Here is a 17,870-nt window from a genome sequence, read left to right on the forward strand (position 1 = left end):
GTGAATTCATTCATTCATTCATCATTCATTTTCTTTTCGGCTTAGTCCCTGTATTAATCCAGGGTCGCCACAGCAGAATGAATCGCCAACTTATCGAGCACACCTTTTACGCAGCGGATGCCCTTCTGGCTGCAACCCATCTCTGGGAAACATCCACGCACACTCATTCACACTCATACACTACGGACGATTTATGTAGCCTACCCAATTCACCTGTACCGCATGTCATTGGACTGTGGGGGAAACCGGAGCACCTGGAGGAAACCCACGCGAACGCAGGGAGACCATGCAAACTCCACACAGAAATGCCAATTGACCCAGCCAAGGCTCGAACCAGCGACCTTCTTGCTGTGAGGCGACAGCCCTACCTACTGCGCCACTGCGTCGCCCCGAATGAAATTACTTGCCTTAAAGGGACTTTGATACTTCTTCCTCATTAATAGACAGTTATGTTGCTTAATTACATTCCCTGTCAATAAAATCGATATCATCTGTGGGTTAATCTAACATTTCAGACTGAGAAATCACCTCAGGTGTTTACATAATTATGCATTCAGAAGTTAATGACCAAACCTGTCTTTATGAAAGTTCACATAGAGTACGTTCACATGGATAACAATTATCCGATTTTATTACGATTAAGACAATACTCTGATTAAGATTCTACCATGTAAACAGCGATTTTTGATTAATTTAATCCGTTTAAGGTCATAATCGAACTAAACAAATCGGATTGAGACATGTGGAGTATACCGATTTTAGTCGCATTATTGAAGTACAGTACAGACATGTAAACACTTTAATCAAACTATTACCGTCACGTAAGACTTGTCGCCTCATTATGCGTCAGGATATTGCGACACACACATGCGACACACGCCTGTTTGACACTATTCCCTGCACCTACCGATTCAGTGAAGGACCACTGACACCCGCATCATGAAATGCAGAGTTTATTTTTCTTTCCAATTGGCATGTGGTATCAAATTCTATTAAAACAACACTCTTCCACCAGTCCTTACTTCATACACGCATGCAATACATCAGTTTGTCATGTGGGGTCATTCATGAAGTGTTCCTGAATGAAAGTTAAACTGCCAGATTGCATGAAACACCCAAAATTACATGAAACTCTAGAGGAAACTCCGATTAGTTCGATTAACGTCATTGCGTCACTGTGCTATATGCTATAACATGTAAAACGGGATCAAGAAAGGAACATTCAAATAGCAACTCATCTAAACACTTTAATCATATTACTGTCTTATTCAGATTAAGGCAAATAATTTGATTACTGATGTCCATGTAAACTTGTCATTGTTGTTGCAGATGAAATATAATGTGCAAAATGTGATTTTAATATTTTCCAGTAGGTTAGATATTAAATAGCAATCATTTCAACATCTCCATCTAACAGTTTGTCTCACATATCCGCCATGTTTGTAGTTTTTAGCCATGATTGTAGTTCTAGATGAATTCCGAATCTGCTCGTCGAATTTCAACAGGAAACAGTAGATGATCCGGGTAACTTCAGAATACTCGTTTCAACATACGATTATTTGGGACACACTAATTATTTTATTCAAATTCTGTTTTGGATGCATAGTATGTGAATTGGGACGCAGCACAAGACTTGTATATTTGAATGCACGAATATTGAAATCTCCAAAACCGTACTTTAAGTATTTCAAATCTGTAGTTTCTTGCACACACACAAAAATGTGCACCTAGAATAATCTTTTGATAAGTCTCTGTGCTTTTCACAGCTTCTAACAATTGACGATTTTTTTATTTGAGAGGCTTAGCCCACCATATTGCTACTATTCATAGTAATACTTAGCTGTTGTTGTATATGTACAGCCATCAGTAATTCCAGTCTTACTCCCTGCACAAACCTACAACAAATGTGCATAATGTCAGTTTATGGTCTTCAAAAGCTGCCAGCAAAAAATGTAATGTACATTAAGTGACGAGAACTATCGACATCATGACTGCTCATATCTCTGTTTAAAAGTGCTTTCTTTTGGTTTCCGACATGCACCATAAGACCAATCACAACAAAACATGGCCATGATCTAACCAATCAGAGCAGAGCAGGGTTTTGGAAGGGAGGAGTTTAATGAGACTGGATACTTAAACCAAACATTACAGACACTGTATATGTATATTATACAGTATGTGACCATGGACCATAATACCAGTCATAAGTTGATATTGATGTATGGTTTGCTATGATAGGACAATATTTAGCTGACACACATTTGAAAAAAAAGTAGAATTTGAGGGTTCAAAAAATCTAAATATTGAGAAAATTCCCTCTAAATTTGTTCAAATTTAATTTTAGGATGTATATTACTAATCAAAAATTGTGTTTTTATACACTCACTGGCCCATTTATCAGGTAAACCTGTCCAACTGCTTGTTAACGCAAATTTCTAATCAGGCAATCACTTAACAGCAACTCAGCCTTGACAGCATTTGGGCATGTAGACATGCTCAAAACAATCTGCTGCAGTTCAAACCGAGCATCAGAATGGGGAAGAAAGGGGATTTAAGTGACTTTGAACGTGACATGGTTGTTGGAGTATTTCTGCGGGTCTACTGGGATTTTTCATGCACAACCATCTCTAGGGTTTACAGAGAATGGCCAGAAAGAGAGAAAATATCCAGGGAGCGGCAGTTCTGTGGACACAAATGCCTTGTTGATGCCAGAGGTCAGAGGAGAATGGCCAGACTGGTTCCAGCTGATAGAAAGGCAACAGTCACTCAAATAAGCACTTGTTACAACCAAGTAATGCAGATGAGCATCTCTGAACGCACAACATGTTGAACCTTGAGGCAGATAGGCTACAGCAGCAGAAGACCACACCGGGTGCCACTCCTGTCAGCTAAGAACAAGAAACTGAGGCTACAATTGGCACAGGCTAACCAAAATTGGACAATGGAAGATTGGAAAAACGTTGCCTGGTCTAATGAGTCTCAATTTCTGCTGCGACATCCTGATGGTAGGATCAGAATTTGGCATCAACAAACATGAAAGCATGGATCCATCCCACCTTGTATCAGCGGTTTATGCTGATGGTGGTGGTGCAATGGTGTGGGGGATATTTTCTTGGCACACTTTGGGCCCATTAGTACCAATTAAGTATCGTGTCAACGCCACAACCTACCTGAGTATTGTCGCTGACCATGTCCGTCCCTTTATGACTACAGTGTACCCATCTTCTGATGGCTGCTTCCAGCAGGATAACGCGCCATGTCATAAAGTGTGAATCATCTCAGACTGGTTTCTTGACTGCTTTCGTATGGAGATTTGCATCATGAATGTGCAGCTGACAAATCTGCAGCAACTGTGTGATGCTATCATGTCAGTATGGAGCAAAATCTCTGAGGCATGTTTCCAGTACCTTTTCAATCTACACCACTTTGACAATTTTACAATCATGGATTAAGGCAGTTCTGAAGAGAAAGGGTGTCCAAGCCGGTATTAGTAAGGTGTACCTAATAAAGTGGCCGGTGAGTGTATATTTACTGTAGGAAAATGACTAAATATCTTCATGGAACATAATCTTTATGATCCAATGTTTTTTGGCATAAAAGAAGAAAAAAAAAAATTTGCTTCCTTTTTTTGTGTGTGGTTCAGGGTCACATGTTTTTTTTTTTTTTTACCTTGGATGGGTGTAAACCTTTTGTAGGAGACCTTGACAGCACAGTTATAGCATAATAGGGGCATTTTAACACAACATCAACACACGACTGACTCTTCACTTATAATATGGCCTTTACATTAAGATGGTGTAATGTCTTGAAAATATCATGAAATACTCCAAAGTGTCTACAAAACTACATGCATTATACAATAAAGCTACAAACAAAATACATGAAACCACATGCTGTTCTAGCTTTAACAAAACAATCAGTGTTATAAATCAGTGACCCTGATCATTTCTGGAAAGGGTTTAATGGCACGTTTCCGTGCAGATTGTGATCTGTCACAGTGTAATTCAGGCTATGCTGGTTTTGATGAACAGAACAACTAAAAACATAAAATATAGATGATGTCAATGAGCACAATTTTGCTTTGAAAGAAGGCTCACACATAGAAACCCCAAAAGCAAAACCAGCAATCAAATGTAATTTATTCTAATGACAAACTAGGAATTTCATATTTTGTAATTGTTTTACCTTTCAAACAGTATTGGTGAAATATATATATAAACTGTTCAAACATTCAAACTGTTTAATTATAAAGTAATGATATAATTATTACTTTATAATTAATTTATAATTATTACTTTATAATTATTACTTTATAAATAAATATAAATTTTGTTATAAGTATTTTAGACCAAAATACACAATCTTATGCCATTTGATTATCGGTTAACATCTACAATTATTTATTTAGCTGATGCTTTTTGTGTTTCTTTTAACTTTAGGACACAAAAACTTCTTAACCAGCTCTTTCATTATCACGTGACAGTAAACTAACAGTATAGTTAATTTCTAGTCTTGTGTGCTGTGATACTTACTGGTATTATGGCCAATGACTAATGACACTGATAGATTTAGACGCCCTCAATGTTAACACGCACTCACACGCCTCTAATGAGACACTGCCTACACTACATTACACATCAATGACAATAAAAAAACATCAGAATAAAATATCTGGATTAAATGTGTAATTGTGAAACCTGCCTTCGATATACTGTACCGGAGCAATAAAAAAAAAGATCGAAAAATTAAATCCCCCGCCTCTTTTTTCCACAAGCTATCACTTCGTTTCACCTCATCCAGGTGCTTCTATCTCTCATTCTCTCTCTCTTTCTCTCTTTTATTGAGTTCTATCTCTCTCTGTTCCGTTGGTGCTGTACGTGTGTATGTGTGTCTGAGTTGCGGGCGGCCTGTTGCCCGTGGTGACACGTTTCTCATATTCTCTTTTCCCCACAGGCCCCGGTTTGGCGTTCATAGCGTATCCTAAAGCCGTTTCTATGATGCCCGTGGCTCCGGTGTGGGCTGCCCTATTCTTCATCATGCTGCTACTGCTGGGACTGGACAGTCAGGTCAGTTCACAGGCCAAACGTTTTACAGAAAGTTTAGCCAAAAAATTGAAAATCTGTTACTGATTATTCGCCGTAATTCATTCCAATCACTATTCGTTTATCTTTGGAACACAGATTAAGATCATTTAGATGAAATCCGAGAGCTGTCTCATCCTCCTTAGACAGCAAGAGTCCTGAGACTTTCAAAAAACAAACATTCCCTGTGACTTTAATGGTTCAATTGTTATCATATGAAGCTCCAATTCAATTCAATTCATCTTTACTTGTATAGCGCTTTTACAATGTAGATTGTGTCAAAGCAGCTTCACATAAAAGGTCATAGTTAATTGGAACAGTGTAGTTCAGTTTTCAGTGTTTAAGTTCAGTTCAGTTTAGCTCAGTTCAGTGTGGTTTAAAATCACTACTGAGAGTCCAAACACTGAAAAGAACACGTCCAAGAACACTTTTCTGCACCCAAAAACTGTAAAAATGACTTTCACATGAGGTCAGGGTGCATTTTTGGTGCACAACAGTTTTCTTGGAGCATTATATTATTAGAGGAGAACCACTGAAGTCACATGGAATGATTTTGCACTTTTCTGGACTTTGAACGTCGTGGAACTATTGCTACCTATGGAGGATGAGAGACCTCTCGGATTTCATCTAAATGATCTTAATTTGAGTTCTAAAGCTGATGAAAGGGCGATTGGAAAGACATAAGGGTGAATAATTAATAACAGAATTTTCATGTTTTGGGTAAACTACAGTTTGAAATAACACGGTCAGAGTTCGGTCAGAAATGTTGGAGTAATCTTAGATGACCAGCTGATCCTCAAACACCACATTGCAAGTGTTTCTTGATCATTTGGTTCTTCTAGTCCTGCTTTGACCCCCAACCATCAACTGCTTATGTGCCTTCAAGGTCTACACTAGGGCTGGGCCGATAAACAATATTATATTGAATTGCGATAAAATGTATGTTAATAACAATTATAAACTCTGGACTCTTTCACTATATATTGATCTAAGAGCCAATCACACAGCAAAAATGTGCAACAATGGGAATCTAGACGTGTGTTGATATTAGAGATGTGCCGAATCGGCCACCCAAAATAGGTTATGCTATTTAATGGACCCTCTAATTTGTGGCTTCAGTCATTGTTGGGGTACTCTTTTAAATCTGTAAGAATTAACAACTGATATTGAAATACATATTATTTTTGTTTAATATGGAAAAAAATTTATCGAGATTGGATTTTTGCCATATCATCCAGCCCTAAGCCTACACTACACTCCTACGCCTAAACCTCACTCCTATCTGGGTCACAGTACCAATGTAACCCCTCTGGTTTTACAAACCAAGCTCAAAGCAGCAGTTGAACTGACTTTCCAGCAAGCGAAGTGGACATTTTGTACATAAACGTTAAAAACCATCCATAGCATCGGTCATAAGTGTGCCACTTTTACAGTCTAGATTGTGTCTAAGCAAACCATATATGAAGAAAAAAGAATAAGAGAGCGCAGTCACTCAAGACTGTTCTGGAGTTCTGGAGGTAATAATACTGAAACCACTTTGATGAGCGACTTTGGCTAAGGGATTTTAATATAACTGAAACAACATTTCAGATGTTGTCCAATGTGGTCGGTCTGCTGGTTTGTTCATTAATGCCATCCCAACGCACCCCAGTTCTGATTTGAAAAAAAAGCTTTTTATCATCACATGATATGTTAAATCATATGTTGATGCTGTTATGACCCGCTCATTTGAGTCGCAACATAAAATAGAGGCCCACCTACAAAATAGTATGAATGCAAATTATTTATAATAAATGAAACTAATTGAACAATCAGTCAAAGCAACAAACAAATATCTAGTGTTAATAATGATAAAGAAATTAATGAAGAACTTTAAACAAACTTTAACTACATGATAGAAATAATTCAAAACAAAACCAAAAGTTTAAAGAGTCATTGAGATGGTAGGTAATGACATGAGCACTCCTGAGTAACCACACTATCCTCTCCCAACTAGCACTACAACTCTTATACACACATTTACACAACTAATTAATGATTGGTTATGCAGTCATCCTATCAGGATCTGTCACATTTCTCCTCAAATGAGGTCTGGATACTTGTCTGGATTGTCACAATGCACACAATGGAAACTATTCAGTAGATGTGTTTCCATCGTAGTCTATTTCTCATCCTATTCTAAGTTGTGGACATATTATGCACATTTTTAAATCTGTGCGCATTTTGGTGTTTCCGTTTGGTGTATTTTTTAATGCCTGGTCCAAAATGCACATAAAAATAGAGGATGTTGGAAACGTTGGCTATTGTTGAAAGACGATCAACTGAAGAACTGCTCCACCAACCACAACCAAGCAAGCCAGAGGCGACAGCAGCAAGAAAAACAAAAACAAATAAAAAACTTCACCAATATACTTTATACTCTCCTTAATACCTCCGCTCTAATAAGGGTCACGGCACCAATGTAGCCTCTCCGCCTCAATTTACCCTGCTCTCAGCTGGATGTAAACTAAGAATATAGAATGCACAAGACGTGTCACTCATATAGTTTGAATGGGGGAAAGTGTAACGTCAATATGGCGAATGAAGCTCCGCCTTCTATGATAGGAGCCAATCAGTGGTCGCTATAGACTGACGAGTCTCCGGGAAAGGGGCTCAAACCAGACGTAATGTTCAGCAGATTTTGTGTGATTTAAACATTTAGAAATTAAACTAAAGAGACAGTTGTTGTTTAAATTTCTTGTTGATTCCTAATATAAAATTTAATCGTAAGCTTGGCAAGCAATTTTGAAGAATTGAATGTTTCCCCATTCAAACAGAATGCCTGAGCATACTGCCCGAGAGGTGTTTCAAAGATGGCCACCAAGTGAAATGGCTTGCTTTAAAGGGACTTTGATGTAAACCAGCTTTTCAATGCATGGGAGATGGACACAAGGGCAAATCCCCTTTAGTATCACCTGCTAGTGTGGCACCAGGTTGTTCTCTACAAAAATGACCCCTCCAGATCTACTCACTTCACTATCATCTGCATCTCAAGAACATTTCAACCCCTAGCAATCTATAACCCCTGCCTCTATAGACATAAACCAAATATATAATAATAAAATTGACAAAAACAACAAACAAAATAACTGAAATTTAAAATTGAAACAGAAACCAGTGTCTCAATTAGATTAAGCTCCTAATCTTGTTCTGTGAATGAATTACATTTTTTTTCTCTCTTCTCAGTTAGCCCTTGGTGTTATCGATTCATATCAAACTATACAACAACTATATATCCATTACTAACACATATGACTTTTTTTTTCCCACAGTTTGTTGGTGTGGAGGGTTTCGTAACTGGCATTCTTGATCTTTTCCCTGGAAAGTATTACATGCGCTATCAGCGCGAAATCGCTGTGGCGATCTGCTGTTTATTATGCTTCATTATAGATCTCTCCATGGTTACACAGGTGAGTGTCTTTAATGAAACACCCATTCATAAGAGAGAATGTCAAGCGTGAGAATATCAGCATCTATTTCCCCTAACGATCAGCAGCGTTCTACTCCATTAGTCAGACAACAATATAATGGTTTGTCACGAGTCCTTTCACTGAGCATTACATCATCATGCTCTCATTCAGAGGCTGCTCTTCCAGCAGTCAGAACTCTTACTGTACACAGAAGAGACGTGACTCGTAAGCTCACAATGACGCAAAAGTTTACACAGGAAAACTTCAAACAATCGCTGACCTGACAAGTAGCATTTGAGATTGATTTGTTTGCTTTATCAAACACAGATGCCATTTTGACTTTCTGTTGAGTACAGACAACATTCATAACGCATTTAACTTGCATAAAAATGACTAATAAAAGGTGGGACTAGGCATTCATTTGTGTTACGGAAAGTGTGTAAGGGCTATCCGAACCGTGCCCGGGCACGTTTCCCGGTTCATTTGACAAGTGTGAGTGCTCTGAATCGGGCTCAGGCATGGTCAAGGGGTGGTTCGGTTGGGCTTTGGCGCCGTACGCTTGTAGTGTGAGTGCAAAGCACACCTGAGCCTGAAACTGAAGACGCGATGTCACCTTTAAGGGACTGTTTCATGTCATTTTATTATACATTTTTACTTTTTAAAGAACGCCAACTTTCGTAGTTTATTAAAGACGCAAAACCCTTGCTGCACATCAGCTGCACCTTCAGCAAACCTCCTAATACGTGCAGCTAGTTGTGGATCTGTTCAGCAACATTTTTGACTGCGTGTCACTGCATCCCAAACGACTAAAAATAATAACTAAAGCAGTCTCCACTGTGCTGAGCGAGAGCGCTTCTCTCCTGTTAAACTGAACAGTCGCATCATAGATGACGTAAGCGTGATCAGGTCCGTAAGGTAAAAAATGTAATGTGAGTGCAGGCCGTCGGGGGAGAGGGGAGGGGGGTCAACCGCGCTTCGGCATGGTTCAAGACAACTGTACCTAGTGAGAGAAGCCCTAAGAATGTTACTGGTCAATTTTTAAAGTTGGGAAATGATTTTAATATGTCTGTTTTTATAATCATTATTAAAATAAGTCGGTAATCATAATCATAGTTACATAAATCTAGAATTACTATAATTGTAATTAGTGAATACTTATTTATTAAAACATTTGGCAATTCCTATGCTTTTTATGACATATTAGTAGGATTACTACTATTAGTAGTAACGATTCACCTGTCTCACGATGGGATATGATTGATCATACTAATCTCACGATTCACAATTTAGTCAGGATATTTAAACTAAATTATTTGAAAGAAATTTAAGGTGAAGAGCACTTCCATTTTTTTTTTTAAACACTGCTCTTTTTTGCAAAATAATAAATTTCCTGTCGCAACTGAACTGCTATTTCAAAAACAAAATGGCTAGAGAATAATACAAACTAGAGAAGACTCGTTAATATAAACAAACTAAAAGTGTGACTGTGTAAAGACCTCAGCTTAAGCCAGAAAACAGATATGCTGATATTTCTTTAAAAATATGTAAAATCCCAGCACACTTACATAGCCTTTCCTAAACCAGAGAGCAGAGTGTACAGAGGTGGTCAATAGGCCCTCTGATCCAGGGGACTGGCCACTGGCATAAAATACCAGTGCTTCCCACAGGTTTAAAATATACTTGCGGTGGTATCTCTAAAATGATCATAATTGCAAGATTAAAATGAGTAGATTTTTAAAATAAGACATATGCATTGATTAACCATTACTAATGGTATATATATATATATATATATATGTATATTTCGCAGCAAGTTTAGTTGTTATTTCATCCTCTCCGAGCATATAGTAAAGTTTTTCTGAATCGTTTAGATTAATGAATGACTTACTTTTTCTCCCTGTATCACGGCTGTGTGCGCTGTCAGCTGTGAAACCAGGCGGAAAGTAGTCTTTAATAAAAGAGTAATGCAAAAACGCATACGAGCTTTAGAAAGCGAAAGCAAAAGCTGAATCCCGGACATTTTAGGAGATTTAGAGACCAGGGCCGGACGAATATTTTAAGTCTCAAAACAGCACGTCTCTGGGTTTGAAGAGCACGTGAAATTGTCTGCATGATTGTTGACAGGTCTCACAGGCACAGAACGAAACTGGTAAACGAGAGAAGATTTCCACTACTTAATCGATCGCGGATGTTTGGTTATATTGAGCGGATACAAAAAATGTAAAGGATGTTAATAATAGTAAAAAAATGTGTCACTAAATATACTTGGGCGGCTGTTAATATGCCTGGGCAGCCCACACAAGTAAAGTCTATGGCTGTCTCTCAATTCCAAGAATGCAGAGAACGGACTTGCGTTCTTGTGGAGACCGGTCTTGCCAGGTGTCCTCGAAAGAACGAACTCGGGAGACCGCGAGGGCAGAGAACGCGTCCTCTGAGAAATGAGATGCTGCGTTCTTCCTGATGGTCACATGACCTTCACGCGTTTTAAATGGTAAATTATCTAAACATTACAGCATTCACACAACAATTTATTGGTTTTCCCCTTTTCAAAATATATACTTTGCATAAAAACATTATAAATATACGTTACACAATATAAATAAAACAGATTTTAATACGAATTTCAGCAAACAAACACCCTTAATGTGTTTATTCCTTTATTAAGATGTTCATGGTCATGTTTACGTTCACCGTTTCATTTAGGGAAACTCCTGAGGTAAATAAATGATATCTCCGAACTTTAATAATAAATCTGTATAAAATGCTGGGCTTCCCACCTCCAGTCGCAATGACTTCTGGGACTTCCAGAGCGAGTTCAGTGCTCAAGTCTGCATCGGTGCGTCCTCAATATTAAGAACACATCCGGGAAGTTTCACGCGTCCTCTGTTCTTGCAGTCTTGAGTATTGTAACTGAACTTTGGCAGTTGATGATGACCTTACACGAAAACACGAGGACATAAGAACGCTGAAGATCGCATATTGAGAAACAGCCTAAGTGTGGGAAGCACTGAATAATGTTTATAAAACTACTAATTATATAATAGGAAAGAGACAGGAGTTGAACATGATTATGAAGGTGAATAATTAATTTTATTGTATAATTAAATAGTATCAGTGTGATGCACTTAAGAAGAGATAATCTTGAACATTTTTTAATATTTAATAATAAGAAGAAAATTATTAAAATATGCATAAACTCATTTGAAAAGGAGAGGGTTAAAAATAATCTAATACCTGCTTCTGTAAGCGAACAACTTTCTCTTTCAGTCTGAAAAACATCTTCACACTTTCACTATGAAAACACTGATGCACTGTGTGATCTCTGTAGCACTCGTCAGATTAAGCGGAGCTACAAATCATCTGGTCCACTTGTTTTTTTTAATAGTTTTTTTTTGTGTAAAGACATCTGTGACAGCAGTTTTCACTGTGTTGACGCTTTATGTACATAGTCATTGTTCTGTAAGTGTAAGTGAACGTCTTTCTGCAGTATTTGCACACAGTTTGTGTTGTGTCTGGCGCACTTCACCGCTGTCATCGCCTCTTGTTCACCGCTGATGTGCAGGTAAAGCTAATTTGTAAACACAGCGCCCCCTCTGTTCAAAACATGTATCGTGATTCGTTCAACATTCTTAGCGGTTTGAAATCGATTTTTCAACTAGCTCACGGTGAATCGCTACATCCCTACATATTATAGATTTTTTTTTCTTCTTCTGTGGAACAACATGCACTAATCGTGAGAAATGTAGCTAGATAGTGCTTGTTGTAATGTAATGTCAGTTTTTTTAATCTCTCCCTTAATCAATTTCAGGGAGGGATGTACGTCTTCCAGCTTTTTGACTACTACTCAGCCAGTGGAATGACCCTACTGTGGCAAGCATTCTGGGAATGCGTGGTTGTCGCATGGGTTTATGGTGAGAATCAGCTTTTATTTTCTCACATCTCATCAGTTTATCATGAGCAGCGCAGACATTTATCTTTACAATGTTTGCTGCATAAAGAGACAAAAATAGCATGTAGGAGCCTGTTCTAATCACACACACACCTAAAAGACTGCTGACTTTGTGCAGGTGCTGACAGATTCATGGACGATATTGCTCGTATGATCGGTTACCGGCCATTCCCGTGGATGAAGTGGTGCTGGTCCATTATAACTCCATGTGTTTGCATGGTGAGTGTTGAAAACCTCTCGCCTGTTCATACAGTATTTTTGTTTATAAGGGAATAATGTATGTATATAATGGGGGGTATTTTCCTTTTATGGGTTAATTGTTGGCACTGAAAATGCATGTTAATAGCAGATGCAAACATGGTATATTATTGAAGTAAAAAATTTATATAATGGCATTTTTATGTATATTTTTAATATATTTTTAACCTTGGATATGTATAGACCTATTCAAGGAGAACTCCTAAACATTATTAAGGTCCTTTAGTATAATAGAACCACTTTAATGCATGTATTATTCAGTCTGGTGTTCGTTTAATTATTGAAAATAAGGATAAAAATGTTCAATTATGACTTTTTTTTTTTTTTTACCAGACTGAGATGGGATGGAGATAGAACTACATGGATATTAATAGTTAAAGTGACAGGGGTAGTTTCTGTCACTTTATCTAATTTATTCTTTATCTATTATCTAATCTAATCAGCATACAACATGATTGACTAAAGATGAGACTAAATGTAGTCAAAAGAATAAACACCAGTGTATATTTTTGTTATAATCTACTGGGCATTGCGCTGTTCATTCAGAGCATGCGCATTTATAGTTTTCAGTCATATTACTGGTGCAGCAGACCTGTGAAGGCAACAAATGTTTTAGCTATGTTTTCATTAAAAGATAGGAACTAAACTGTTGAGCAAAACTGGAATATCTCATAAAACATTTGAGAATAAAGCACCGTTTCCAGCAAATCAGTTTAAAACGAACAAAATCATTCATTCCTGATAAACCGGAGCCAATTATCAAAAAGAAAAATAGAATTTGCTGCAGTAGAAGACACTGTGGGCCTTTTTTATATAATAAATTGCTTGCACCTCAGAAGACTAAACGCAATAAATGTGCAGTGGCTTTTGAAGGCGTGAGATGCTTTTTAGGAGCGTATATACTCAAGGCAGTTCTGGAGGTGATCATACTAGTGGTGTAATGGATCACGAATCTCATGGTTCGGATCACATTATGTTTTTATTGTCACGGATCAAACCATTTTTCATTAGAGGAATAAAAATAAACTGTAAACTATTCAGTACTGTGAGAAATTCACTGTTACTACAAATGTTGCTAATGACACTAAATGTATGAATCTAACATTATCATTTGTACAACCCAAATTTCTTTTTTTGTCTCATTTTCAATAAATTATTCAGTTATTCACTCATTAAACTTCATGTTTCATTGCTACATGATCATTTTTGAAGAATTATTCAGTGGCATATTTTTGATTTTGTCAATTATTAAATATAGTAATTGCTGCTTACGACTTTTGTTATTGAGCGTCAAGTTAAATGTATATGTATATGGTTTTAATCCTTACCATAAACATCAGTGGTTTTATTTACACTATAAACTATTATCTCAGTACTTCTGTGTTATTTGATTGTTTGTAACTTCATAACTAACTTAAAAGACTAAAGACTGAACCTCTTTCTTGATTTTTGTGTTTTTCAAACACAGATTTGAATGCAGCGATTCGATGGATTAACAAATATATGCAAATCACCATCATTTATAATTTATGTAGCATGGTTGTTGAGATCCCGATCTTTTAATGATTAATCCTGCAGCTTACACTGAATGCATTAAAGCAGGCTAAACAAGTACTGACAGAAAACACCTTTAATGACCTAAGAAACCCACCACATCCTGAATAACCAAACACAACTTCTTTTGTCATCATTATATTTTACAGGAAAGCCTAAATGCTTTCAGACATGTGATTTGAATGGCGTGAGAGGCGATCTCTCTTTGATCGTTACAAATTTAGGATTAATCTACAAGTAAAAATTCCAAGGGTCACGTGTGTTTCGAACCATGGGTTGTGATCCGAATGAATCATGTATCAACCGTGATCCGTTACAGCCCTAGATAATACTGAACCACTTTGATGAGAGACTTTGGCTGAGGAATTTTAGAATGACCAAAACAACATTTCAGATATTCTATAATATGATCAATCCACTGGTTTGTCCATTAATGCTGTTCCATCACAGCCATTTTACTTATCACATGATCTCTTAAAGCAAAATCACATGACTTTTTTGATGCGCATGCTGAAATTTATTCAGTGTTTTCATTGAAGTATATGTACATATTTTCTTATCCTATAAAAGGTTCATCCTACTTAGTTGTGCACATCAGTGTTTATGTGCATTTAAAAAAAATTATGTGCACCTTAATGTTTCCATTAGGCATTTGTTTTTATGCAATATTCCAAAATGTGCATAAAAATAGGTGGATGAAAACAGCTAGTGATGCAGTCAGATTGTTGACGGATGCCTTTTTTCTTGGTCTTCAGGGTATCTTCCTATTTCACCTGCTGAACTACAAGCCTCTGACCTACAACAATGTGTATGTGTACCCATGGTGGGGAGAGGTGATCGGATGGTGTCTGGCTCTCTCCTCCATGCTCTGCATCCCCGTCAGCCTCGTGTACAAGCTCTCTGGAGCTAAGGGAACATTCAGAGAGGTACGCACCATTTCAGACATTTCAACTCTCTAATAGGGCTGTGAGATATTGGAAAAATCTGACATAGCAATATTTAGTTTTTCTGCGATATATGTATGTATGTATGTATATATATATATATATATATATATATATATATATATATATATATATATATATATATATATGTATATATATATATATATATATATATATATATATATATATATATATATATATATGAATGAATATAATTTATTTTCTTATCAAGGATAGTTCACCCAAAAAATGAAAATTTGTCATCATTTATTTACCTTTTTCTTATTTCAAACTGTTGAGTTTCTTTCGAACACAGAAGGAGATATTTATAAAAATGTTGGAAAAGATATTTTAAAGAAAGTGAAAACCTGTAACCATTGACCTTCATAGTAGGAAGAACAAGTACTATGGAGGTCAATGGTTACAGGTTTTCACTTTCTTTAAAATATCTTTTTCTGTGTTCAACAGAAGAAAGTAAATCAAATGTTTGGAAACACTTAAGGGTAAGATTTCATCATTTTTGGGTGAACTATCCCTTTAAGTAGCTCTGTTTGGAGAGAATTCATTCATTTAGACTGATTTCGCACGTCATGATTTTGCCTAGTACGATGCGATCCTGGATTAACATCTGTGTTGATCCTGGAACATCATTTTTGGTGGAAAATGTTATCCATACCTATTCACTACCCCCTACACCCAACCATAACTGTAAATTATTCCCAAAACCAGAGGGAAATAATAGTTGGATAGCACTCGTGTAGAAGTGCATAACCCTAACCGTAAGCCTAAACTTAACATAACTGTAAACGTATCGCTTAATTCTGATTGGTTGATTGGAATGTTGATCCAGGATCAACATAGATGTTAATCCAGAAACATGTCCTACTTTATGAAATCAGGTTGGCTTATTTCATGCAAAAAGTATACAATAAACAAATTACAAGCAAAGATAAAAACAACAGAGCAAAGATACAAGCAAAATAAGCAGTGCTTTATGGTTTTCTGGGCAGTCTATTCAGATTAGGATTGGGCGATGTCGACTAATTTGGCATCGTAGATGTCTAACGTGAAACATTGAAATGGATGATGGCATCGTCGTCGTAGGCGGTGGTTAATTAATTATTTATGAATAACTAATTAATTATTTGAAGTCTACCATTTCAACAACCTGACCAGCATGGTCTTTGTTTTACCCATAACCCATAAATCATAAATAAATGAAGAGAAGTCACGCACAAATTACCACCTGTCAATCACTTTTTCCACGGGACTGTGGCATGAATAGGCATAATCTATGTCGTTATAATGGCGTCAACAAACTTGGTCAGTAAAAAAGCTGCACAACCAACAGCAACCAACAACAGTGTCTGAGGTTTTCAGTAAAATGACTAAGTACAAGAGTGTAAGCGAAAGATTGAAGCAGTGTACTGACGCTGTGACACGTTACCTCATAGATTCAAAAGACCGGAGTCATTAAATAAAGACAAGATTAATTAAATATCACATTTAACAACTATAGTGAGACACGATCCAGCGGTACATCCTTCATTACAGGACGACGTGCACTACTATATATTGTGCAGCACTCCTCTCTAAATACTCTGATAGTCGTGGAGAGGCTAAATGATCCAAACTGTGAGCAACAACACATAAAACAGCAGCAGTTACTGTGAAAGCGGCAGTTTAATGTTGCTGTTGGTGTCATTAGAGTTGGACTATGGGTCAGTTACATCAGTGAAAGCATCATGAGAAAGCGATGTGTGTATTTATAGTAAGTAGGCTAATGGTTGTCATTCCTCTGCAGACCACAATGCTTCACCGCCTCGGTGTTTGCATTCAAACACACACACACATACACACAGAAGACAAAAGTGAGGGTTTGTGGCTTGTATGTTGTGGGAATAAGTAGAGCTGGATGCTGGAGGAAATGTAAAACAGTAGGGCTGCCAGTCACAGATTAATACTGTGGTTTTGTACTGTCTTAAGGTGTATGGTTACTTTTTAAGGAAGGAAAATGTCATTCGAGTGTGGATGATATTAGGACATCATGATTGTTTCTATTAAAAGAGTTTGGCCTGAGGTAGAAATGTGGTTCAAAGATGAGAAGACCCATATTAAATGTACAGAATGATTTCATTTTCATAGAATGTGGATTAACAAATTCAGTGAAAAAACAAACGGGTGAAATAATGATCATTATGATTCAACCTAATGAACTGAACTGAACCTAATGAACTGAACTGAACCTAATGAACTGAACTGAACCTAATGAACTGCATCACAACATATATGAAATACAAATGTTAAAAGGAATGTTTGACTGGAGACCATTTTCTGCTCATGTATGGGTAATATTTAAAAGCAGTTAGTATTATTTTAGTATCATTAATCGAATTATAAATAGTAATAATAATAACAATAAAAATAATAGTGCTGAATTAAAATTAATCGCATCCAAAATAAAAGTTTGGTTTGACATAATATAAGTGTGTGCATTATCTATATTGCTAACACTTTATAATAACTACACAATATAAATCATTTATTAAGCATTAGCATCTAGTGAATTCATTATTTGTAAGGCATTAACTCTACATTAATAAGCATTAGTAAGCAGTTTATAACTCCAGCTACA

The 17,870-nt window shown here is 36.8% G+C and overlaps 1 protein-coding gene across 1 annotated transcript in view; it reads left to right on the forward strand.

Annotated features, from left to right (window-relative positions):
* slc6a8 (solute carrier family 6 member 8) overlaps positions 1-17,870 on the forward strand; it is an 82,400-nt gene that overhangs the window by 53,869 nt on the left and 10,661 nt on the right. Inside the window, exons 8-12 of the mRNA XM_056464036.1 lie at positions 4,954-5,066; positions 8,393-8,530; positions 12,339-12,441; positions 12,598-12,698; positions 15,047-15,217. Of these exons, the coding sequence (XP_056320011.1) occupies positions 4,954-5,066; positions 8,393-8,530; positions 12,339-12,441; positions 12,598-12,698; positions 15,047-15,217 (626 nt within the window). The remainder of the gene's footprint in view (positions 1-4,953; positions 5,067-8,392; positions 8,531-12,338; positions 12,442-12,597; positions 12,699-15,046; positions 15,218-17,870) is intronic.

The sequence above is a fragment of the Danio aesculapii genome, chromosome 8 (genome assembly GCF_903798145.1).
Source record: "Danio aesculapii chromosome 8, fDanAes4.1, whole genome shotgun sequence".
Classification (NCBI taxonomy): Eukaryota; Metazoa; Chordata; class Actinopteri; order Cypriniformes; family Danionidae; genus Danio; species Danio aesculapii.